This window comes from Oncorhynchus mykiss, chromosome 5 (assembly GCF_057628025.1).
Source record: "Oncorhynchus mykiss isolate SJ-2025 chromosome 5, ASM5762802v1, whole genome shotgun sequence".
NCBI classification, from domain to species: Eukaryota; Metazoa; Chordata; class Actinopteri; order Salmoniformes; family Salmonidae; genus Oncorhynchus; species Oncorhynchus mykiss.
Window position 1 is genome coordinate 69,947,217 of NC_143026.1, and position 26,653 is coordinate 69,973,869.

At 44.1% G+C, this 26,653-nt stretch overlaps 1 protein-coding gene across 2 annotated transcripts in view; it reads right to left on the reverse strand.

Annotated features, from left to right (window-relative positions):
- The window catches only part of agbl4 (AGBL carboxypeptidase 4), a 408,538-nt gene that overhangs the window by 193,950 nt on the left and 187,935 nt on the right, over window positions 1-26,653 (reverse strand). For both annotated transcript variants that reach the window (XM_021604030.3, XM_090235706.1), the window contains exon 5: window positions 4,792-5,008. In XM_021604030.3, coding sequence (XP_021459705.2) covers window positions 4,792-5,008 — 217 coding nt within the window. The remainder of the gene's footprint in view (window positions 1-4,791; window positions 5,009-26,653) is intronic.

A 26,653-nucleotide genomic window follows, 5' to 3' on the forward strand; every position in this document is an offset into this window, starting at 1 on the left:
ACCTCGTGCAATTACCCAGCAGCCTGGTTTCACACAGCATGGCCATCCATCCACCATGCAGTAGGAAAGACAAACCTAGTCTCCATCTCTTCTCTTCTCTTCTCTTCTCTAGCATCAGCTACTAACGCTCAAGTCAGTTTGACCTTCTCTCCTAGCGGAAGGTAGAGTGGCTATTGATTAAATCTTGGCACGCAGTGTACAAACACAGCGATAAGCCCAGCAGACAGCCGCAGTGCCAACTCCGTGGGCCAAAGGCCCCTCTCATCCTTTATTCCCACTAACAGGCACGAAGACACAGTCCCCTACAGCCTGTCTGCAGGAGACCCAGTGGCCATTAGGACCGTAGAAAATCACCTTCCCAGACCAGCACATCATCTGACGTTTCCACACGCCTCTTTCCTCCTTGGAGCATTGGGATGGAAGGGCCTCTTTACATCCTCAGTCTGTGTGAGCCCTGAACGTTTGAAGGTGACATCCACAAGGCACTTAGAAGGCCTATTATTGTCGACAAGCTCAGAGCTGGTTTAGAATGAGGAGAAAAGGGTTTTGTGGTTATTCCAGCAAGCATTGTGTAACTCCGTTGCAACAATGTCAGTTTATTGTGTTCCTATGTCAAATTTGAGGAACTTGTTTTCCTTATTTAAGCTGCACACTTCAAAATGATAAAATCCTCTGTTTTGAGAAAATACTTTTAGGGTGATTCTTTTTCCCTCATAAAACACAGTAAGTATTGTGGAACAGTGATGGCAGCTGAGGGGTGCAGACTTAAGGATGGTCATCGACTCCTCACTTATCATCCTGAGCAGCTCTTATTTGCACATTAATCATAGATGGCTGCAGACAAGGGCTGCTTTGTCAGAGGTGACAAATCATGACAGGAAGGGAATGGTAAAAGTGCTTTCTCTGCAACTCCTAGACTGACTCTGCCCATAAGAAAATGCTTTGTCAACTTGTGTAGCAAACACACTTGGTGTGCTTTCAATACTGGGCCCTGGCCGTCTTTTTAGCAGTCAATACGAGAGAAATGGTGGAATAGTTTAAGGAAACTTCTGCTTGGAGTGCACACACTTGTTAGCAGAGAAAGGTCCAAGCAGCATCCACTCTGTCTTCATGGACTTGTCCCTCAGGGGGGAGAGTAGCTAACACAACAGTCAAGGAATGGATTGTAGGAGAAATGTTCAGAAAGAGAGAACAGGGAAATGGATACACTGCCTAACCCTTCCAACATAAACTCTATAAAACCTTTCATATAACCCACTAGTCCATCACAGGACTGTAGACCATCACAAAGAATGTGTTAGGGTACAAGAAGCAAGAGAGACATCCAGTATGTCTGTAATGTCTGTCTTAAAAGAGCTGAAGGAAAGAAACCTTTGGCCATAAACAAAAGCCCGAGCTGCCTGTTAAGTTGTCACAGATGAACAGAGGTTTTTCAAACCTCACCCCACACCTCATTGAATGACACCTGGGCAAAGCAGATGGCAAAAAATATTTCCATACACTGACTGACAAACATGCAAACGCATACTGCTTAGTATGCTTGCAAAGCTTTGGTGTTCACCTACAGTAGCACATACGCCATCAAAAAGCTGTTTTACTATTGGTCCCTGAAGCAGATCTAGGCGCTATATAAAAAGGGAGTGGAGAAGAGAGAGAGAGAAAAACGATAAAGGGATGGTAGAGAGACGGAGGCTAAAAGGCAATATGCAGTTCAAGCATTTGTTATTATCCCAGAAGTGCAATTATAGTAGTCCTCCCCTATTACAGTGGAGCTATGATCTCTCTTTGTGTTTGGTGGAGACGAGGCATCACAATTACTGCAGCTGTTTATCGGTAGGCAGGTAGACCTAGTGTGCTACAGCTGCTTGGCCCTGAGGCCTGATTCCCTGTGCTTGTCTTCCAGTCTCTAAGTCTGTCACTCTGAGTCCAGTTTGTCTCCTCCTCATCTTTTCTTACTTTGGCACTTGTTTACATTCCCTGAGACATCAGCCAATGTACACACTGACATAACCCTCCTTTCAAATCCCTCCAACAATGAAAGTTGAAAGTTAATACGGAGTAGCAGAAAAGTGGAGGAACTGTGTCACTGACAAATTCTAGCCCTGCAGTTCTGACAAGCACTTTCAGGCTCATTCTGGTCTGAAACAATCCAAGCAACCTCTGATTTATAATCACACCTCAAATGTGTAGCTACATCTCTGAAATCAAGCTTTCCAACAAGTTCCATTTGGAGCTATGACTAGCCTATGAGCAAGCCATACCTAATGATCAGAAATAAGGAGCATTGTACAGCACACTTTCTATCTTATGCCTTCATGCACAAGTTAAACTGAGTGAGAGGCTGATTGAAAATTCTATTGTTCATGCTAAGGCAATCAGTCAAGCTCACCAGTGAACGCCACACTAAATGTTGAGGCTTTTGTTTTACCCCCTGATGATTTACTATAGGTCCATTTGCTATTTAATGCCACAGTGTCATTTCTTCATGGAGTCTGCATCTGAAAGGGCAATGGAACAAAAATAACTCTTTCATTGTGTGTGTAGATATGCACATGTGGTTTCTGTGTGTGTGTGTGGGGGGGGGGGTTCTCTCAACCAGCTTCACCTGGAATGCTTTTCCAACAGTCTTGAAGGAGTGCCCACATATGCTGAACACTTGTTGGCTGCTTTTCCTTCACTCTGTGGTCCAACTCATCCCAAACCATCTCAATTGGGTTGAGGTCGGGTGATTGTGGAGGCCGGGTCATCTGATGCAGCACTCCATCACTCTTCTTCTTGGTCAAATAGCCCTTACACAGTCTGAAGGTGTGTTGGGTCACTGTCCTGTCGAAAAACAAATGATAGTCCCACTAAGAGTAAACCAGGTGGGATGGCGTATCACTGCAGAATGCTGTGGTAGCCATGCTGGTTAAGTGTGCAATGAATTCTAAATAAATCACTGACAGTGTCACCAGTAAAGCACCCCTCACACCTCCTCCTCCATGTTTCACGGTGTAACCACACATGTGGAGATCATCCGTTCACCTACTCGGTGTCTCACAAAGACACGGTGGTTGGAACCAAAAATCTAAAATTCGGACTAATGAACTTATCCTCTGCAGCAGAGGTAACTCAAGGTCTTCCTTTCCTGTGGCGGTCCTCATGAGAGCAAGTTTCATCATAGCGCTTGATGGTTTTTGCGACTGCATTTGAAGAAACTTTAAAAGTTCTTGACATTTTCCAGATTGACGGACCTTTATGTCTTAAAGTAATGATGGAGTGTCGTTTCTCTTTGCTTATTTGAGCTGTTCTTGCCATACTCTAGTATGGACTTGGTCTTTTATCAAATAAGGCCATCTTCTGTATACCACCCCTACCTTGTCACAACACAACTGATTGGCTCAAATGCATTAAGAAGGAAATAAATTCCACAAATGAACTTTCAACAAGGCACACCTGTTAATTGAAAAGCATTCCAGGTGACTTTGTGACCTCATGCAGCTGGTCGAGAGAATGCCAAGAGTTTGCAAAGCTGTCATCAAGGCAAAGGGTGGTTCAAATATAAAATATATTTGATTTGTTTAACACTTTTTTGGTTACTACATGATTCCATATGTGTTATTTCATAGTTTTGATGTCTTCACTAGTATTCTACAATGTAGAAAATAGTAAAAAATTAAGTAAAACCCTGGAATGAGTAGATGTGTCCAAACTTTTGACTGGTACTGTATATGGTAAGCTATTCCAGCTAACATGTATCATGTGGGTGTGTGAAGCCACTGGAGGGACTTGGGCTCTTTACAGCAGCAGACGGAAAGGTCCCCTCATCCCTCTCTCATTGCAGGTCGTAATGAGATTGCTGGGCCGGGCTGTCAGAGATCCAGGACCGCAGGACATTAAAAGACAAATAAGGCCATAAAACGCCTCTATGACTATGCATACTAAACTAATCCTTAGTCTGAGTGCCAACTTACTCAGTTTTATGTCTGAACTTCTTGTATTTATCACAAAGTGCTGGTGAGGCTAAAAAGTAGAACTAATGCTGCACACTTTGGAGCCCTCATTTTGCACTTGGACATGTCATAGGACAGTGGGAAGCATAGAAAAACGAATAGAATTCTAGAATTATAATTATATGATGGGAACTATTGAAGGAATATGCCGATACCTGTTCTTGTCTTTGTTGCCAATTCTGGACTCCTATTAGTTGAGAGATCACTTTCTGAAATTATTCTTCACCAACATCATCTGCCCTATGTGACTCCTTTTAAAATTTACGCCACATTCCTTATTAATAAATGCACTTTCAACATTGCCCCTTGCAGCTAGCTCTCCTTGACAAATGTTATTTTTTTAAATAATAATACAAAAATAATAATAATAAGCATTTCTAATGTGTTTTTCTCCTACTATTATTTGATAAGAGCAGACAATACTGCAGGCAGTGTGAAAGATCCTCTTCCTGTTCCTGTGAAAAGAGAGAGCTCTCCTGATTACAGGCAGCAGTGTTCTCCCTCAGAGGGCAACCAGCGTGCAGCGCTGCACAGGCACAACACAGAGAGGAGACACTCTGTGTGGCTCAACCAGCCTCACCACCACACCACCTACAGTAGCACAGTCAAGGATCCCTCCTGTCCTCTGGCTACAATCACACAGAGTTGAACAGTCATACTGATAACATGAAAATGTGAAGCGTAGGACTGGTGGATAGACCTGGGCTGTGGGCTCTTTGGTAGTCTGTTGAAAACTGTTTGATGAGGGAGAGAGGACACACACGTATACGCACGCATGCGCACGCACACACACACTCACCACACTGAGCCCCAGCTGCTCCCTCTGCAGGTAGTCCAGGTTCCTGCGCTCCAAGCTGTCCAGGTAGTGCTGCAGTCTGGTGTAGGTGTAGGGGTAGCAGTAAGCAAATTGGTACACATCATCCTCTCGATCAAAGCAGAAGGCAAAAGACATCACGTAGTTTCTCCGATGGTCAGGGCAACGGTAGTAGTACACATTCTTAGTCGGGAGTCTTTGCCTGCAAGGACAGGGGAACATTTCAAGGATTTAGAGAAAATTCATGTCTCATATACAATACATACTGTATACATATTAGATAATTCCCTCAGAACCTTTCCCCAGACTCTATCAGGTTGATAACCGATTATAAAGGGACAACTGCTTGCAGCATTTTGTCTATAAGGTCATTGGTATCAATGTGAGAGCATGGAACAGTACAGAAAGTTTCTAGTCTCGCTGTCATCCGGTCTGTTGTGGTAATGCCGAGGGCTACAAGGAGAGTGATCCAGGGGCCTTAAGTAGCGATCAATCAGAAATGTGACACTACTGCATCCCCTACAGCCTCTCAGTTTACTGCTCTGCTCTGCTCTCTCTATTCCCCTGGCTGCCTCTGCATCTCTTCTGTTCACTGGGCATCATCTGAGTTGCATCCCAAACTAACTGTATTAAGCAGTAAATAAAGAAGGACAATGGTAGACTATGGATATTTCATACAGGCTAACAATTGATGGTACATCCCAGCTGAATGAGTGTCTACGCAGCTGATAACTGCATATAAAGCCTGTGCACATGCAAATAAAAAAGCTGACAACAAGGATATGTGAGAGAAAAGGTGGGGGGGGGGGGTGAATAACGATCCACAACAAATGTTGGCAAAGAGGAGTAGAAGAGAGTGAATCTTCTGAGAGGGGAAAAAGCAATAACGGACAGGCATTGAGCTGAGGCCACAGAGAGGATGATGGGAAGGGGAGGGGGAGAGAGAGTGAGTGAGGAGGAGGGAGACAGAAGATAAGGAGAGGATGAGAAAGAGGAGGCAGATCAGAGGCTGTGATGGCAGGCTGGCGTCCCTCCTGTAGGACCAGGATCAGATTGAGATGCTATCTGTATCTGATAGCAGCCTGCCGTCCTGAGCGGCCTATCTGATAAGCAGAGGGCAGCAGGCAGCCTGTCTCAAATGAACCTGGGACTCACTGACCCCCCTCTCAATAAGCCCCATACTCTATCGCCTCTCAACTAGGGATGGGCAGATGGGAAATAGGCTGTTGGTTTTTATGCTGACGTGCACGCGCACACACACACACACGCATATATATATACAAACAAACACTCACAGAAAATGCTGCTGCCGCTACAAAGTGAAACACAAAATTAAAATCAAACCAAATTAGCCGAGTTGTATAAGGCAAAGTGAGGAAAGGGGGAAAAGGCCAAGCTGATTATTCCCCTGGTAGAGGAGAAAGTGTTCCTATCTCTGTGCAAGTGTGCCTGTCTCAGCAGAATACTAATGCAGCCACCCCGCCCTGCCTCATGCCTGGCTGAAGGGAAGGAGAGAGAAAGAGGGGAGAGAGGTAGAGAGAGGGGAGTGAGAGGAGAGGGGGCAGTAAGCAGTGCTGGCCCGCCCACCTCCAGAGAAGGCTCTTATCCAGTGTCTGCAGAGCCCCAAGGCTGGCTGCCTGGGCGGGTGCCTCTCCCACATCCCTGCACTGCATCTTACAGGGCATTAGGTGGCTGACGAGCTAGTCGACAATACTACTGGGCACGTGCCCAAAGACATACACCACACATTCGTATGTATACATGTGCTCAACAAGCGCCATGAAGAGGAGAAGGAATGGGAGAAGGAAGCAATAATTAAAAACTTTTCTTTGAAGAATTTCTACATTTTCACCAACTTTAATCTGCTTGTGTAATCAAGTATACTCAATGTGATATTTTGGGATCTTGGCTCATGCAATTACCTTTAACTTAAATTAAGTATATTACCTTTCATTTAAATCAAAGGATTTTAATCCTAATCAAACATATTGGTGGAATGTGGGATGAAAAATGTGTATTGGTGAAGTGTTTGTCCTGTTCATGTGAATTACACACACACACACACACACACACACACACACACACACACACACACACACACACACACACACACACACACACACACACACACACGCACAAACACACACACACACACAAACACACACACGCACAAACACACGCACGCACAAACACACGCACGCACAAACACACGCACGCACAAACACACAAACACACAAACACACTCACACACAAACACACACATACACACACGCATGCACAAACACACAAACACACGCACGCACAAACACACAAACACACTCACACACAAACATACACACACACGCACGCACAAACACACAAACACACGCACGCACAAACACACAAACACACTCACACACAAACACACACACAAACACACACACACACAAACACACACACGCACAAACAGACGCACGCACAAACACACGCACGCACAAACACACACAAACACACGCACGCACAAACACACAAACACATGCACACACAAGCACACAAACACACGCACGCACAAACACACAAACACACGCACGCACCAACACACGCACGCACAAACACACAAACACACTCACACACAAACACACACACACACACGCACGCACAAACACACAAACACACGCACACACAAACACACAAACACACTCACACACAAACACACACACACAAACACACACACACACAAGCACACGCACGCACAAACAGACGCACGCACAAACACACACACACAAACACACAAACACACGCACGCACAAACACACGCACACACAAGCACACAAACACACGCACGCACAAACACACATACGCACAAACACACGCACGCACCAACACACGCACGCACAAACACACGCACGCACCAACACACGCACACACAAACACACGCACGCACACATGGACGCCCACACAAACACAGCACAATGATAGTTTGTGTCAGGAGGTCCCAGGTGTTTTGCTTCCTCCATTGCTTATCCAGGGCTGAGTGCAGGACCTCCTGCTGTTCCCTGCACACCCAGGAGACCTGGCAGGCTGAAAACAGGGGGCCGCATTTTACCCTGTCACACCCCACCTCGGAAGAATGAAATAAGATGACACTTTATCCAGTTATTTATTCATCTATCTGTTTGGCATTATCCAGCCGTGCAGCTCTTCTCTGTACCATTTGACCTTGTTGGCTACTGAGCGAGTCTTCGATATTGATTGTAATTACACAACAGGAATTTACTGCTGGCCATCGCAGGACTGCTTTACTGTTATGGGCCAAAGAAAATAGCTTTGTGTCTTCCTCTGGAGAGCAGCGATGCAGAGGTTGCTGTCACCCTGGTTTATATCTCTGCAGTGTCTGCTCCTGAACGGCTGCTGGCAATTCATTTTTATCTAAATAATGCTGCCCCATGCCTCTCGTACTTCAGGATGTGGTACAGTGCCCCCATTCCCAAACAGATTTATCACTGCATGTGGCAACAACAAAAAAGCCGCCTCCGATGATAATGTGCACAAACGTGGTTTCACAATCCAGTGCCACAGCAAACACACGCTCACACGTCACAAATATATTCTACACCACAGAAAGTTCCATCCTAAAGCTCAAGGTCATCAACTGAACGAGGGCTGTGAGACGTGTTAACACAACTTCTATACAAGAGCAGGCATAAATGAAGATAAGAAAAACAAAACTCTGCTTGAAATGTCTTATGTGATAACACGACTTCTCCAGCAGAATCCGGGTCAACACCAAAGAGAGCAGAGCACTAGCAGCTAAAAGCAAGCCTTTACTGAGGTGTCACTCTCCTTCCCTCTGCTTTTCAACTTCTCAACTGTTAGCAGATACAAGAGGGGCTTTGATTTTGATGTTGATCTGTTTCCTTCAGAAGTCTCAGAGATGAGGGATAAAATTGGTAGCTTTCATACTAGGGACATCTTGTCTACATTCTCAAATCAATCAAGCGTAGAGGTCACTGCAGTCACGCTACTCGCTTCTCTCTCTGCTCAGAGCTGAGCCTGTCAAGCGCTCAATGTTGGGAATGGTTTAAAATATGTCCCACAAGTGCCACAGTTCTACACCATCAATTTGTGACAAATGGAAGCTCTGTTCCTAAAATAAAAATGTTTACATTTGGATGATATTTTTCACAATGATACAATACAACCATAATGTACGACCAGCCGCATTTGAAGAGCCAATCTCTCTACCTACGCTGCCAGATGTTGAACAATTTCACTTTTGTTGAAACATGGCACAGCCTCCTTCTTTTGCATACTAATCCAAGCAGAAAATAGCTTTAGAATGATCTGAAAACAGTCAAGTATGCCTCCTACTCACATGTGTGATGTATCTATCCATCTTTTTAGGATGCAGATCAGACATAAAGACGGTATCCAATCGCACTGTTACTAAGCAACCTCTCTTGCTTTGTCATTCTGTTGGCCGTATGTGATCACTGATGGTATACTGTAGTATAGTGTATAGTGATTGCCACTGCAAGTCACTGAATGTCCTGGAAAGCATCAAATCAGTGCGTGGGTTTAAAACAATGTACAGTAGTCATGGGTTGTTAGTAGGCTCCGGGCTTTCCTTTGGAAAGGCATCTCAAAGCCCACTTTCTGGGGAGACAATAAGTAGTTTACAGAGACATCTGAGCCTGAACAGGGACCCTCTGAAGCCGAGTGGTTTAAACAAGCCGCTGGAAGATTTTCTAAGGTGTTAACATCAAAACCGTTAAGAGATTTAATTTGCTGTCTTGTCCCTTTCCCCACAGCATTTTGGGGGAAGACAGAAGTGAGAAAAGGCATCACACGTGAGATGTGACATCCATGTCAGAAGTGTTCACTTCTCACCATTCAACCCTCATGATTTGCTTGTTCTATTCAGCCTAGGTAAATCTGTCTCCCCAACGTTATGCTGTCTGATATCAGCGTTTAAAATATCATTTTCTTTAGAGAGAACAATAAATTACAAACCCTTGGGTGAATTAGATGAACAAACAGGCGAACAATCAATATCAGATCAAATTCCTAGAGCTTACCATGATTGAATAGTATGCAGCAGCAGATACAGTATTCTATCAGAGTTAAACAAACCCCACCTAAAAGCACCAAGTACTATGTGTAAGAGCAAAAAATGCCTTGGCTCCGTACTTTGTTCTATTGCAAGAGCATGCGGGTGATGCTTCACCTCCACACATAAATGCTATGGGGACATAGCCATGTTAGAGCTAAGAGCCTGGCGAACAGCAGCACACACATACAGCCTCCCAGACCTTAAATCATTGGGTCATTAGACCTGAAACCATAAACTCAAAGACCCAGAGAAATGCACTGGGGTTGTATATTCCAATCTGCTTGCATGCAGAAATGGAAACTATGAGGAACTTGAGCCACGTCCAAGACACTAAGGTAAAATTCACTAATAGGGGTTTCTTACATCTATATAAAAAAAAATCAAAAATCTTTATCTCTATTTGGACTGGTGATTAAATGTGAAATCATAGACTGACAGAGTGGATTTTCAGAGTATGAAATTAGAGGAGGTAATGGATGAAAGTGGATAATGGATAAAAATGAGAGCTATTGTTGCAGAGAGGAGTAAGAAGGAAGTGGATTATATACAGTGCCTTGCGAAAGTATTCGGCCCCCTTGAACTTTGCGACCTTTTGCCACATTTCAGGCATCAAACATAAAGATTTAAAACTGTATTTTTTTGTGAAGAATCAACAACAAGTGGGACACAATCATGAAGTGGAACGACATTTATTGGATATTTCAAACTTTTTTAACAAATCAAAAACTGAAAAATTGGGCGTGCAAAATTATTCAGCCCCCTTAAGTTAATACTTTGTAGCGCCACCTTTTGCTGCGATTACAGCTGTAAGTCGCTTGGGGTATGTCTCTATCAGTTTTGCACATCGAGAGACTGACATTTTTTCCCATTCCTCCTTGCAAAACAGCTCGAGCTCAGTGAGGTTGGATGGAGAGCATTTGTGAACAGCAGTTTTCAGTTCTTTCTACAGATTCTCGATTGGATTCAGGTCTGGACTTTGACTTGGCCATTCTAACACCTGGATATGTTTATTTGTGAACCATTCCATTGTAGATTTTGCTTTATGTTTTGGATCATTGTCTTGTTGGAAGACAAATCTCCGTCCCAGTCTCAGGTCTTTTGCAGACTCCTTCAGGTTTTCTTCCAGAATGGTCCTGTATTTGGCTCCATCCATCTTCCCATCAATTGTAACCATCTTCCCTGTCCCTGCTGAAGAAAAGCAGGACCAAACCATGATGCTGCCACCACCATGTTTGACAGTGGGGATGGTGTGTTCAGCTGTGTTGCTTTTACGCCAAACATAACATTTTGCATTGTTGCCAAAAAGTTCAATTTTGGTTTCATCTGACCAGAGCACCTTCTTCCACATGTTTGGTGTGTCTCCCAGGTGGCTTGTGGCAAACTTTAAACAACACTTTTTATGGATATCTTTAAGAAATGGCTTTCTTCTAGACACTCTTCCATAAAGGCCAGATTTGTGCAATATACAACTGATTGTTGTCCTATGGACAGAGTCTCCCACCTCAGCTGTAGATCTCTGCAGTTCATCCAGCGTGATCATGGGCCTCTTGGCTGCATCTCTGATCAATCTTCTCCTTGTATGAGCTGAAAGTTTAGAGGGACGGCCAGGTCTTGGTAGATTTGCAGTGGTCTGATACTCCTTCCATTTCAATATTATCGCTTGCACAGTGCTCCTTGGGATGTTTAAAGTTTGGGAAATCTTTTTGTATCCAAATCCGGCTTTAAGCTTCTTCACAACAGTATCTCGGACCTGCCTGGTGTGTTCCTTGTTCTTCATGATGCTCTCTGCACTTTTGACGGACCTCTGAGACTATCACAGTGCAGGTGCATTTATACAGAGACTTGATTACACACAGGTGGATTGTATTTATCATCATTAGTCATTTAGGTCAACATTGGATCATTCAGAGATCCTCACTGAACTTCTGGAGAGAGTTTGCTGCACTGAAAGTAAAGGGGCTGAATAATTTTGCACGCCCAATTTTTCAGTTTTGGATTTGTTAAAAAAGTTTGAAATATCCAATAAATGTCGTTCCACTTCATGATTGTGTCCCACTTGTTGTTGATTCTTCACAAAAAAAATACAGTTTTATATATTTATGTTTGAAGCCTGAAATGTGGCAAAAGGTCGCAAAGTTCAAGGGGGCCGAATACTTTCGCAAGGCACTGTAGGTATCAGGTCACATAAGAACATGTAAGGTCGCTGCGCATCACCATGGTGCTTCTTCTGTTTATCACACAAACAAGACACCACTCCCCAGCTCACTTTTATTCATGTTTTAAGAGCGTCGCAAATTCTCTCGACCAAATCACTCAGAACACACACACTGGGTACTTAAGTATTCAGCTAGAGGCATCGACTCAACTTCAGGGTTCGTTTTATGGCGTCATTAAATATATCAAAATAAGTCATCAAAATACATGCCATTAGAATTACTCAGTGGGCTCGGGGGTGATAAATTACGGTACTGCTGACAGTTCTTTGAAACGCAGTGGAAGATTTTTTCCAGTTTGGGTTGGCTGGGTAGTGGTGGTTTGGAGGGAGCCAGGCAGGCAGCACTGTAAAGTGGGTTCATACAGTAGGGTCAGTGGTGAAGCATAGAGGCTTGTGATGGAGGATAGTCCTTCTACAACCCCTCTTCTGGTGAGTGGGCTGCATTATATTACTCTGTGGTGCGGAAATATTCCACTCACATCCGTGTGCAAACAGTGGACCTCATTCATACACATATCACTCATGCACAGCCGGTTCAACAGACAGACATCTCCACGGGTGTTATGTGGATGTCGATGTGATGTAGGGCCAGTGGCTTGCGATCGCATTCAGAATCAAAACCAGGGCAAACATGTCTTAAATGAGGTCTTGAGAATCCTGTCCTGTCTGATCAAGCAACCTTGTACTGTGCTCAGTGCTCAGAATCATCCTGGAGAGGAGTGTAGCTGTGCCAGCACCCTGATTGACCAGCAGATGGCCACACCTCTCGGTGGTGTTCAGTAGTGGCATGACCTTCCCCTCCCTGCTACAGACAGTCCCAGGTCCACTCGCCTGTCTCTAGATCTCTCTAAAGTACTGTGTTCAATACCATAGCACTAAACTTCATCCAAAACCTGTGAACCAATCTGAAAGTTTGAATACAAACTTGGTGTGGATAGTTTAGATTTTTCTCAATGGGGTAAATTAATTTGATTAACAGTGGACTATGTGCCAGACAGGGCAGAGGGTTGACTATACCGCAGCACCCTCCCCTCCCCCAGGCCCGCCCATGGCTCCATGCTGGTGCAGCTACAGGTCCCACTGTGCTGAGAGCAGATGATCACCCTGCCATTGCCAGCGTGGCGCCACCACCCCCCTCTGGGGCATGAGGGCAGGTGGCATTAGTCTGGGAGGGGGGCACTGACACGCCACAACCATGATGTCAGTGTTTTACCCTGGTGTGTGTGTGTGTGTTGATAAATGTGTAAGAGGGGTTATGATAACAGGAACAAACACCAGCTCCCCATGCACCTACACCATGCAGCATTAGACCCCACCCCACATTAGTGTTCAGTCTCAGCCAGGTCCCAGGGGAGCCACAATGCCACAGAGTGGTCTGGCTGACGGCTGACACCAACACACCCATCACACCCATCATACTAGGACTACAGCTAATGTGAATATGCTAAACATGGAGTAAAGCAAATGTCATAATGACTCATAATAGAAAAGCTGTTTGAGATGCACTCACTTCTGTAGGCAACAAAAAAACTGCTGGCCTTGCCCAGCCGCAAACAACAGAGAAATCACACATTCTATTAGACACACTGATAAATCAGTAAAAGGTGTCTGAAAGCATGTTGTAAACAAATACAGTGTCTATGAGAGAGAGAGAGAGAGAGAGAGAGAGAGAGAGAGAGAGAGAGAGAGAGAGAGATAGAGAGAGAGAGAGAGAGAGAGCAGGTGGAGTGGTTGTGAGACCTCTCTCTCTCCTCTACTCTCCTCTCCCAGGGGAGATGTGGATGTGTCTACTGTCTGCATCAGCTCACTGGGTGGAGTGGACCCAGGGAGACAGCCTGGCGCCAGACTGGCAGGCAAACAACACTTCAGACACACTCACACACTCACGCACACACACACTCACGCACACACACACTCACACACTCACACACTCAAGCACACATAAGCACACAACCAACTCAAAAAAACAACAACAAAAACACACACACATTTCTTAGATCCGAGACATACTGTAGAGCAATCTGCTCCTGACAACTGTACCGCATTCATTCTCCATAGAAGGCGAACAATAGCTCTCTCTGTTAATTACAGGAAGGCAGACATGTAGCTTAATGTAGCCTAGGGCAGTGTGCTGGAGAGATGCTGTTGAGATGGAGTAGAGATGGTGGAGTGACAGGGCTTTTTGAGGGCTAATGCAGATGCATCTCCAGATTCAATTTGCCTGCTCTCTGATAGCATTATCTTCCCAGACAGACAACCTCCCCTCTCACTCCTTTGTTGTCTGTGAACTTACCTCAAGTATTTACGTAAACATTCATACTGGGATAGGACAGGAGTCTAACGTGAAATGTGTAATGATTCCTGTAGAGTAAACCATATACAGTAAATTCACCCGCAGGTTCCTGAAATATATAAGTTGTGTTGGAAATGTGTTCATCAAAGGAGACATGTATTCTGCAACAAAAAAACGTAATTTCTGAAAGTGAAATTCCAATGATGAAAGTATTCCCATCTCAGCTCTCTGTGTAAAACCTCTTTGTTGCTTTCTCTCAGCCATAACGTAAATCTAAAAAATGCACATCCACATAGTCATTAAATAGAGTACGACAACAATGATCTCAGCCGTATCATAACCATGTTACTGTGTCTGTGTCACTGTGACTCATCAGATAGAGGTTAGGCTGATGAGATCATCCACTCTCCTGATGGCAACATGACAAATCATGAGGTCACAATGAGGTCATCAGAATAATGTCATACACTTAGAGTGATGTCATAGTGTACACAGGAAATGAAGAGCATGAACCAGTAATTTCACTGGAGAATGACCTCTCACATACACAAGGACATTAGGACAAAGGATAGCTACAATCCTTATGAGATTCAAAACAATAACATCATATTGGAAAGGATCTGCACTTTGGATTTAGGATACTGCCTCAACAAAAGCTTCAAGTATAATTTGACCACAACCGGCATTAAAATAATCATTGTGATTCTACTACAAAAATGCTACATTTTCCACTTTGTTGTTTTAAAATAAGCCAATTTTACACAACAACCAAATCCAGCAGGCTCTTCACCTTCTCTAAATGGAAATCAGTGTTGTGCCTGTTAGGGCATGGCAGGTGAGTCTCTATCTCTCTCTGCTTTCTCTCTCCCCACTACCACCCAGATCTGTAAACCATCTGTCCCCTGAGGGTGTCCCTGCCTGGCACAGCCGGCCAGCCTGTCTGACCACATCCCCCCTGGCACCGGTGGCAGCTGTGGTGTTTGGGCTCTCTCCGCTCGCTGCCTGCAGGCAGACTGGTGGCTCCAGGTGCCAGGGGGGTAACTGGGCGCTCGGGCTCCCAGACAGCAGATGCTGCCAATTAACTTCCACGCCACAGGCTGGTATTGGGGCTGGGGGAGCGGGAGCAGGAGCGGGCACCGCACTTATTGAGGTTGACTGGAGTCAGCTAGCGAATCACAGGCTTAGCACAGCACTACTATCCTCTTACTGTCTCTGTGCCCTGTCCCGGGGCACCACATGTCACATCAGAGCCTCTGAGAGGCACAGCTCAATTACGGTAGAGGAAGAAACAATACATTACCCTTCACACTCCACCGCTATCATTCACAGTCAAATCACCCGAGCATCCGCTTTTGTTTATTCGCATTTGCTTCATTTCCCAGTTATGTTGAATTTAATTTAGAGCCGAATGTACTTTTATCACAGCTGGGCTGGCAATCTCAGTCTTTGATTGAACTCGGCGAATTGTAGCGCAGTCAGAATAACAAAAGGCAACCTTGTGGGATGAAATAAGGCCAGCTAGACCGTAGCCTCTCTAAGAGATGGTAGGAGTATACTGTAGGTGTATAATAGAATAGGGATGGATGACATGACATGGAGAGCTCATCAATAGAGGGAGTGAGACAAAACAGAATGGCCTCCAACAAGTGTGGTGTAGATGAGGAGCAGATTGTGATGAGGGGAGAGGCACGAAATACTGTATTTCACAGGTAGGCCGGGGAGACCATCCCAGCTCTCAGCCTCTCTGATGTGATGTGTTGGTGTGAGTGTGAGTGACAGCCCTGCTCGGCCACAGGACAGCAGTGTGAAAACAGAGCCTGACCCCTGGACCACAGCCCGCCCCACCCTCTCTTTCTCTCTCTCCTTCCCTCACACACACTCAGCACAGAGGGGATGTGACAGCCATGACATTGGGCAAGAAAGGGGATCAACTCTGCTCTCTGAAGAGAAGGGGCTTTTTGACTTATTGTGGGGGGTTTTCTCTCTCTTTCTTTCACACACGTCCACACACACAGTTACATGGAAACACATACACACACGTTTTCTGGTCAGAAACCAAGCAGGGATGAGTTGACAGTGGGTGAGTAATGCGCATTGTTTGCTTGCTTTCTCTGGCTGTGTTGACAGGCCATTACAGTGATTACCTTGGACACTGGGAATTACAGGTCATTTTGGAGAGATTCTGGCTGCCGAAGCCTTGCCCTTAAAGCCTCAATGCTCTCAAACAACATTTCTACAGTCGGGTCAACAAAATACAAACCTCTGTATGCCTAATGTAACAGAAAAACAAACAAAGGAAACATACAACTAGAATCTTACACTGATGTTCCATCACATCTGACTTCCATCATCACCCCCATAAAACAACTCCCTAACATATACCTGAGAGTAAAAGCTAACCATCCACACTGTCCCAGGTCCCCAACTGATCAACTACATGACTATCCAGCATTGCTTTGCACTAAGCAGCACTGTAGTATTTAATTGATGCTTGCTGCTCTTTAATATCCCTCATGGGAGACAGAATAGCAAGTCTTGGGGCCACTTTGTCACCAGAGTCTCATCCGCCATGCGCAGAGTGACAGATGACTTGTCGCAGAGCTAAGCGAGAATTTTTACTGTAGATTGAAAAGCGGAAAAAAGAAAGAAAGAAAGAAATTGCTCCATTACGCCACAAAGGTAAATCATTCAACGTGCTGGAGCCCCGGGAATGTCATTTAAACATATCCGTGCATTTTCATATCCAAATACAATTAGATTTCCCCTCTTGCTGTGTGTGTGTGTTTTTTAGTTTTACTATCCTTAGGGTACCAGAAGTCCTCACAAGGATAGTAAAACAAGGAAAATTCAGACAAGTGGTGACTAAAACCCTCACAAACTTTTACAGATGCACAATCGAGAGCATCCTGTCAGGCTGTATCACCGCCCACAACCGCAAGGCTCTCCAGAGGGTGGTGCGGTCTGCCCAACACATCACCGGGGGCAAACTACCTGCCCTCCTGGACACCTACAGCGCCCGATGTCACAGGAAGGCCAAAAAGATCATCAATGACAACAACCACCCAAGCCACTGCCTGTTCACCCCGCTATCATCCAGAAGACGAGGACAGTACAGGTGCATCAAAGCAGGGACTGAGAGACTGAAAAACAACTTATATCTCAAGGCCATCAGACTGTTAAACAGCTATCACTAACATTGAGAGGCTGCTGCCTATATACAGACTTGAAATCACTGGCCACATTAATAAATGGAACACTAGTCACTTAAATAATGCCACTTTAATAATGTTTACATATCTTGCATTACTCATCTCATATGTACAGTGGGGCAAAAAAGTATTTAGTCAGCCACCAATTGTGCAAGTTCTCCCACTTAAAAAGATGAGAGAGGCCTGTAATTTTCATCATAGGTACACAGACAAAATGGAGAAAAAAAATTCCAGAAAATCACATTGTAGGATTTTTGATGAATTTATTTGCAAATTATGGTGGAAAAATAAGTATTTGGTCAATAACAACAGTTTATCTCAATACTGTTATATACCCTTTGTTGGCAATGACAGAGGTCAAACGTTTTCTGTAAGTCTTCACAAGGTTTTCACACACTGTTGCTGGTATTTTGGCCCATTCCTCCATGCAGATCTCCTCTAGAGCAGTGATGTTTTGGGGCTGTTGCTGGGCAACACGGACTTTCAACTCCCTCCAAAGATTTTATATGGGGTTGAGATCTGGAGACTGGCTAAGCCACTCCAGGACCTTGAAATGCTTCTTACGAAGCCACTCCTTCGTTGCCCGGGCGGTGTGTTTGGGATCATTGTCATGCTGAAAGACCCAGCCACGTTTCATCTTCAATGCCCTTGCTGATGGAAGGAGGTTTTCACTCAAAATCTCACGATACATGGCCCCATTCATTCTTTCCTTTATATGGATCAATCGTCCTGGTCCCTTTGCAGAAAAACAGCCCCAAAGCATAATGTTTCCACCCCCATGCTTCACAGTAGGTATGGTGTTCTTTGGATGCAACTCAGCATTCTTTGTCCTCCAAACACGACGAGTTGAGTTTTTACCAAAAATTTATATTTTGGTTTCATCTGACCATATGACATTCTCCCAATCTTCTTCTGGAACATCCAAATGCTCTCTAGCAAACTTCAGACGGGCCTGGACATGTACTGGCTTAAGCAGGGCGACACGTCTGGCACTGCAGGATTTGAGTCCCTGGCGGCGCAGTGTGTTACTGATGGTAGGCTTTGTTACTTCGGTCCCAGCTCTCTGCAGGTCATGCACTAGGTCCCCCCGTGTGGTTCTGGGATTTTTGCTCACCGTTCTTGTGATCATTTTGACACCACGGGGTGAGATCTTGCGTGGAGCCCCAGATCGAGGGAGATTATCAGTGGTCTTGTATGTCTTCCATTTCCTAATAATTGCTCCCACAGTTGATTTCTTCAAACCAAGCTGCTTACCTATTGCAGATTCAGTCTTCCCAGCCTGGTGCAGGTCTACAATTTTGTTTCTGGTGTCCTTTGACAGCTCTTTGGTCTTGGCCATAGTGGAGTTTGGAGTGTGACTGTTTGAGGTTGTGGACAGGTGTCTTTTATACTGATAACAAGTTCAAACAGGTGCCATTAATACAGGTAACGAGTGGAGGACAGAGGAGCCTCTTAAAGAAGAAGTTACAGGTCTGTGCCAGAAATCTTGCTTATTTGTAGGTGACCAAATACTTATTTTCCACCATAATTTGCAAATAAATAAATTAAAAATCCTACAATGTGATTTTCTGGATTTTGTTTTCTCATTTAGTCTGTCATAGTTGAAGTGTACCTATGATGAAAATTACAGGCCTCTCTCATCTTTTTAAGTGGGAGAACTTGCACAATTGGTGCAATGTATTTTATAACACCTATTGCATCTTGCCTATGCCGCTCTGCCATTGCTCATCCATATATTTATATCTATATATTCTTATTCCTTACCTTTACTTAGATTTGTGTGTATTAGGTAGTTGTTGTGGAATTATTAGATTACGTGTTAGAAATTGCTGCACTGTCGGAACTATAAGCACAAGCATTTCGCTACACTCACATTAACATCTGCTAACCATGTGTATGTGACCAATACAATTTGATTAGATTTTTACATTTTGCCGGTCCCCACAAGGAAAAACGCTATTTTAGGTTTAGGGTTACAATTATGGTTGGGGTTAGAATTAAGGTTGGGGTTAGGGGTTACGTTTAGGTTTAGGTATAGTTTTAGGGTTAGGCTTTGGGTTAAGTTTAGAGTTATGGTTAGATTAAGGGTTAGGGAAAATAGGATTTTGGAAGGAATACAACACGGTGTGTGTTGCCATGTTTTGTTATAATCTCCACCCAGCACAGCCAGAAGAGGACTGGCCACCCCTCATAGCCTGGTTCCTCTAGGTTTCTTCCTAGGTTCTGGCCTTTCTAGGGAGTTTTTCCTAGCCACCGTGCTTCTACACCTGCATTGCTTGCTGTTTGGGGTTTTAGGCTGGGTTTCTGTACAGCACGTTGAGATATCAGCTGATGTAAGAAGGGCTTTATAAATATATATATATGTGTGTGTGTGTGTGTGTGTGTGTGTGAGTGAGTGAGTGAGTGTGTATGCTTGTACTGTATGTTGGCCTAGCAGTACTTTCCGTGACCCATGTACAGTAGTACTCAGCAGGTAGGCAGATGGCTTTCTCTCCTTCTATCGAGTGTCTAATAAGCACAAATATACATCCCCTCATAACACAGGAACCCATTAAGACCACACACCTCTAACATGGTGATACATGGTGACAGGAATATTCATGTTATAAAAGATAAAAACAATGTCTTTGCATGTTGTCTTACCAAAATATGGTAATATCCCAGCAAACCCCTCAGCTCTTTGAAACATACTGTACGGTTCCCTCAGGACACGGCTTTGTTTCCATTGGCATGAAGAACGGCACGGTGTCTGATTGATGGTTTGCATTCCATGTCATGTAACAGCATTAGAAAATTTCACCTCATCATAATAAAACATGGGAAGACTCCCACCTCAGTCCTGTCAGACTCCCACCAACCACCCCTCTTTCTCATCCTCCTTTCATCTCTCACCATCACACACCATGGAGATGATGGGAGCTGCTGCTGGAAATCATTGGCTGGCCCCAATAAACTATCACCAAACCTTCTGCATACAAACAACCATTATCTCCCCCATTACTAACCATAGTTCAAAGTGCGGCCTTGAGAGAAGCAGAATCAATATGGAACGCTTTCAAGATTTGTCTTAATTAAGAAACAGGGCTATGGGAAGAAAGAAACACAATGACCTTTTCCTCTATGCAACCCCATTACTAAATATTCAAATTAGACCATAGCAATAGCATGATTACGCCTACTAAATCAGCGATGTCAAACACATTTTCTCATACAAGTAATATGTAAATGAGGACACAATGCAAAAAGCACAACAAAAACCCTAGGCAATAGTCCCATTATGGATGATGCCAATTTTCACTCTTCTGTTGAGTGCATACCCACAATTGTCTCCGACATGGTTCAACAACAGTCTCATATAATGAAAAGACAAATGGCATTTTACACCTTGGTGCCGTGAAACGTAGACAAAGATCCATCCCTTTCACAGCAGACTGTCATGCCGTCGCCCTGCACTGACTCAAATATCCCACAGCAGGAAATAAGCAGTTGGCCAGAGTGGAGATAAAGAGTGATGCCTAGCAGCGTCCTGGAAGGCGTCGCCGTCCTCAACATGCACGTTGTCCTCCTCCCGACAGTTCTACTCCTTGTCACCCATCTTTCATTTCCTCTCCAGAACAAAAGAACAGGACCTCCACTATGAATAATGTACGAGCCACATCAATGTTCCATGAAGCAACAGGGTTATTATTTTGAAGGTGGGAGAGGATTAATGAAACTATAACTTATTTATTTTTCTGTTGGACGTGGAGTGGGATTTAGTGAGCTAGCAGCGAGCTGGACTGCAGATTACTGTTGCCATGATGGCATCCCTCCTGCCCACACTGTAACACGGCAGAAATCTCTTTAACACACTGCAAAACTGTAATGGGCCAGCCTGTGGTTAATAAAAACAACACAGAGGTCAAGGCTCGAGGGGATTTCACTAAATACAAATGCATCAAAAAGACGGCTCATTAAAAAAGCATTGGAGCAAAATGTAATAATATCAAGATGATATTTCCAAGAATTAGATTCCTCCTTTAATCAACGTTTGTTATAGTTGCACTGTCCTTTGGGGCATAAAGGGTTAACCCCACTCGGAGCAGACCTGGCAGAGATAGTGTGTGGCGGGCCGCGTATGGCCAAATCATAGCAAATCACACTCACTCACATCTATCTGCCTTACAATATGCCCGCTCGGTGAAATCACTAGGCTTACGTTCAGAGCAAGCTGAGAGCAATCGGCCAGTACAGCAGGTTCCCCAGTCAACCCCACTCAGAATTACACAGAGAGAGGCAATAGCCTGCACCTGAGCTGGAAGAATGGACAACAGGCCCAGATGAGACCAGGACAGGATGAATTAGCAGTCCACTAGTGCCAGCTCAGTGATTATCGCCCAACATTCTCCTACTTGTACTCCCACTGTGAAATTGCAGGAGTTTTGCCACAGTCATTTTTCATTGTCTGCTTATGATGTTTCACATGTGCTCAGTGACTTTCATTTAACCTCCCACAATACACACACACACACACACACACACACACACACACACACACACACACACACACACACACACACACACACACACAAACGCATCCAAACACAAATGTCATTTAGGCAGTCCTCACCCATATTCATTACAGCTGGTACCTTGGAGAGACCTTACTGCTGCTGTTCACTCTGCTTACAGTGTTCGGCTCCAGCCAAAGTACCTACTACCTAACTAAGGTAGATGGTCCAAGTATATGTGCGTTTCAGTCCTCAAACTTGTTGTACTAGTGCGGGTTCCCTAGAGTCCTGCTGGTCTATTAGTAATCTTCCTACTGTGTTTGTCAGGAGTCTTCCTTCCTCTCTCTCTACTCCCTCCATGCCCTATGCTGTGCAGTGGTGTGGAGATTGATGCACGTCGACGCTGCTGTGTGATTGAAACACCTCTCCCCATAAAGCTGTCAGAGGGCTGATGGAGCCGCGGGCCGTTTTATGCATTACACCTGTCGCCCTTCTTCTTCATACTGACACACAATGAAATAGGAAAATCTGGATATTTCTTTCCTCGGCCTTGAAACCGTGCTGTTGAATCATGGAGTGCCACTGGGTGTCTGTTAGCAACCCCAGGCACCGCTGGTGCCGGTGAATGAAGACGTGCTCTGGGTCCGCAGAATCTAGCCTCTACAGAGACACACACACAGTCCCTAAGGCCCTAGAGAGACTACTGAACTCTCCACTGGTACCACAGGATAAACACAACAACCTCTGACTCTGACAAATGTAGGCTTGACTCTCATCCCTATAGGGAATTACTACCTGGACTGGACCAGTAAAAGTGGAGAGTGTACTTGTGTTCTGCTCCCAGCAGATCACACTGGCCTCTTCTCCCTAGTTGTATAGCTTTGCCAGAAGATGGCGTGCCTCAGCTCAGACTCCCCAGCTCCCCACTAGCTGCCACTGGCCCTGGACCTGCCTTCTACAGCCAGAACAAGCCTCCCCTCCTTTAGGCTCAACTCCATTTGATTTCACATTTGAAGTGACCTTTGAAATATATGTCTAGGTGCACATCTGATGATTTACGTAACCAAACAAAAAGCAGTGCTGGCAATGTTAACCAGAGGATTTATTCCTCCCTGATCTGAAGCCAGTGATTCTGTAGTACGCAGCAGCCTTGATGGAGTGGAGTCTAAAAGAGGCAAGAGAGGGACACAGAATGATAATGAGACTTAAGAGGGCTACAGGGAGTGTGAAATCACCTGTTCTAAAAACAGGATGATGAAGGAATAGCAATAAAAAAAGATAAGATATAGGTCTAGCTTAGATACAAACACCAACTGCTTCAATGGATTTATGGCAAGACTAACTCTCAAGAAAAGTTGCTAAAGAGATTTTGTGAGAAAATATATCCTCTAGTCTTCACCTGTTTCCTTCATTTTACTGGGAATTTCTATTTTACACAGCAGGAATCTACTGTGTGAATTTTATGTGAGTATAAAGATACTGTGGTTATACAAGTCTGCTACTGTACCTATTCTTGTGGCCAATGTTTTCTTTGTCAAAGTGACTAAAACATGTCACTCTCAATCCTGCACTACTTTCACTGTTTAACAAACAACCACTACAAAAAATCCACTACAATAAAAAAACTTATCTTCGGAAAATGATAATCCTTAACAAAACAACTACCAGCTTTAGCATATTGCTAAGCGCAAAAGAACAACCAGTTAGAGGAACCTCACTAGTTCACAGAAGAAAGTAGAACTAGTTGATTACACAGAGGTATAGAAGCCCCACCTCCTTCATTTAATTGAGTTCAAACAACATGTTCAGAAAGAACACGTAACCCCTACATCCCTATGAGATAGAAGACCAAACCAAGTCATCGTATTTAGCCTCTGATGGTTCCTCCCTCTAAACACACCTACCAGTCACATCTGTGATATGATTCATAATAATTGTGAGACATGTATTAGAAAGCCATTCTCCATGGCTGTCTGTTTGGGATAGACAGTATTGATAGCGTGCAGAGTGGACTTATTGAATGTCTGGATTACTCTTTGAATTGTGTGAGATTGAGGTATTACACGACTACACATGTAAAGGACACAAAGCTTCCTAGTTGAAATGCCGGAAGGCAATCCTTCCTGTGAGACCAGATAGTAATAGATGCCACAGAAAGTGGGCTTCCATTCAACTGCCTAAAAATAGTTCAGAGTCAAACAAAATATGACCCTCTATGGCTCCCATGTTGAAACCAGGTAAGACAAATGATATTCATTCCCAGACTATGCATTTAATCAAAGAGTGTGATAATTAATGCTACACTCCATTGCCCAAACAGATATCTTTGTCAAGGTGCTTGTTGCTAAACAAGTCCTTCTCATGTTCTCAAAGACATGATAACATGCCATCTTAATTGCCTCCATCCCATAGACTATATGAGCATTGGGCACCGACTCACCCTAACCCCACAGGTGGAACAATGAGCCAGATATTTAACCAAATGTATAAATCTGAAGCATCCGGTTGGCATTTACACTCACCACCAAATATGGTGATGAGAGGAAGCCCAGTGGCTGACAATGGGAGAAGATGGAGTGAGATTGATTTTGGCCGACATTTTGCACATTTTCTAATCAATTAAACATTTGATCTCAATACAGTATTCTGTTCCCAAAACTAAAAATCAGCTACGAACAGATTGGACTAACTTTTGTAGACTTTACCCTTTCCTAAAGTTTGTAAAATGTGCGTTGTTTAGAAGGAGTGCAAGGGTGAATGGAGTTATTGCACACGCACACTTCATAGAGTAGGTGTTCTGTAACAGAAAAACATGCTAGAACGCGCCAATAAGATCTTGCTAGCTCGTGCTTGGCTGGCCACCTCCTTGCTTGTTCTGCCCATTAATTTGCTCCCATTGGAAATGACAGACTGTGGTCTATCTTGGGTTAGATATAAAAAAATCTTTGCTAACCATCCCCTCCAACAAGTACATCAGATATTTTATCGTGCTTGCGCACCGCTAACTTTAATAAACTGAACGACCTTGTGGGATTGCACAGGGGATAAATGACGTTTGCCTTCCCCACTGGCAGAAGCAACCACCACACAGGGGTCCTTATCTGGGCTCCACTTAATTACGTGTTTTAATTCTAACATTTTTAAAATGACCCCTCACCACGAAGAGACAAGCTGTTTTAATTAAACAAATGAATATGGTGCTTATCGTACAGGATCAAAGCTCTCATTTGTCACAGTTATAGTTAAGGATGCTGATAATATTATCTCCCGACCTATACGGAATTCCACCACACAGAAAGAAAACTCATCTTATCTCCTATCGGTGCAATGATACATACCCATTTCTGTGTGGCTGCAACATCTCATTAGATGCAGGAGACATGTCTACTTATTTCTATCTTCATCTGATGAGGTATCTCCACTCTCCTTATTACAGTGATGGAGGCCATGTTATATGAGGGCCAAAGGGAAGTGCACTGCCAAATGCTGCAGGCTCATTACTTTGCTTTAAACAAATGAGCCGTGTGGTTCAGTTGGTAGAGCATGGCGCTTGCAACGCCAGGGTTGTGGGTTCAATTCCCACAAGGAAAATGTATGAAAATGTAAGTCGCACTGGATAAGAGTGTCTGCTAAAATGAAAATGCTGTTTTACAATCCTTATTATATACAAAAGTGAGGTGCTTGTGTATGACTACTATGCAGGATCATTCAACTATATTGCATTGGAATCTCTGGGTATACAGTACCCTGTCAGCTCTGCCTCAGTGAGTCCCTACAGAAACATCAAAAGCGTTGCGTTGGCTTTCTTATCTAAACAGATATGTTGTTTGCCTTCACACAAAGACAAGACAAGAAAGTTGCACATGGGGGATCTTGCTAAATAATAATTTCACACAATAATTTCCCTCCCTTCTGAAGGGGAGCTGAGAGGAGGGAGACTGCAAGGCGATCTGAAAGACGTTTACACTTTCTAGCTAGTTTATGGGAGTAATATAACATATTTTGCACAATACCTAACACCGAGGGTTCCTGCAAGCTGTCTGACCAAATTTAATGGGAAAAGTGTCCGAAAAGACATTATCCCAGCAGGAGGAGAGAGGCCTATTACAGATTACTGCTGGTTGCTAACGTAGCAGTGAAACACTGGGAGGACGGTTAAAGTGATTGTATAGTGGTAAAGTAGGTCAGTCCAGTGAAGGATATTGCAGATGGACTGATCTCTGCCCACCCAGTGTAATGCCTAAAATAAACAAATGTATCTACCTTTAATGGCCCACCCACTGATTTGAGCCTCACCCAAGAAAAGCATTTGCTTACTACAAAATGCTAACCTCCAAACCAAGAGCAAATTGCAAAAATAATTATACTTAACAGATCTAATTTACACTGTGGGATTCACTGGTGCTGATATTTACTAGAATATTGTGTGTGTGCTGTTCATTGAGATTCTATCATTCACCATTACCCAATCAACTCTTATTAGTTCCTTGTATGAGACCCTCTTCTTCCAATGATGCTGTTACATGTTTTCCAACATAAAGGCCTCCT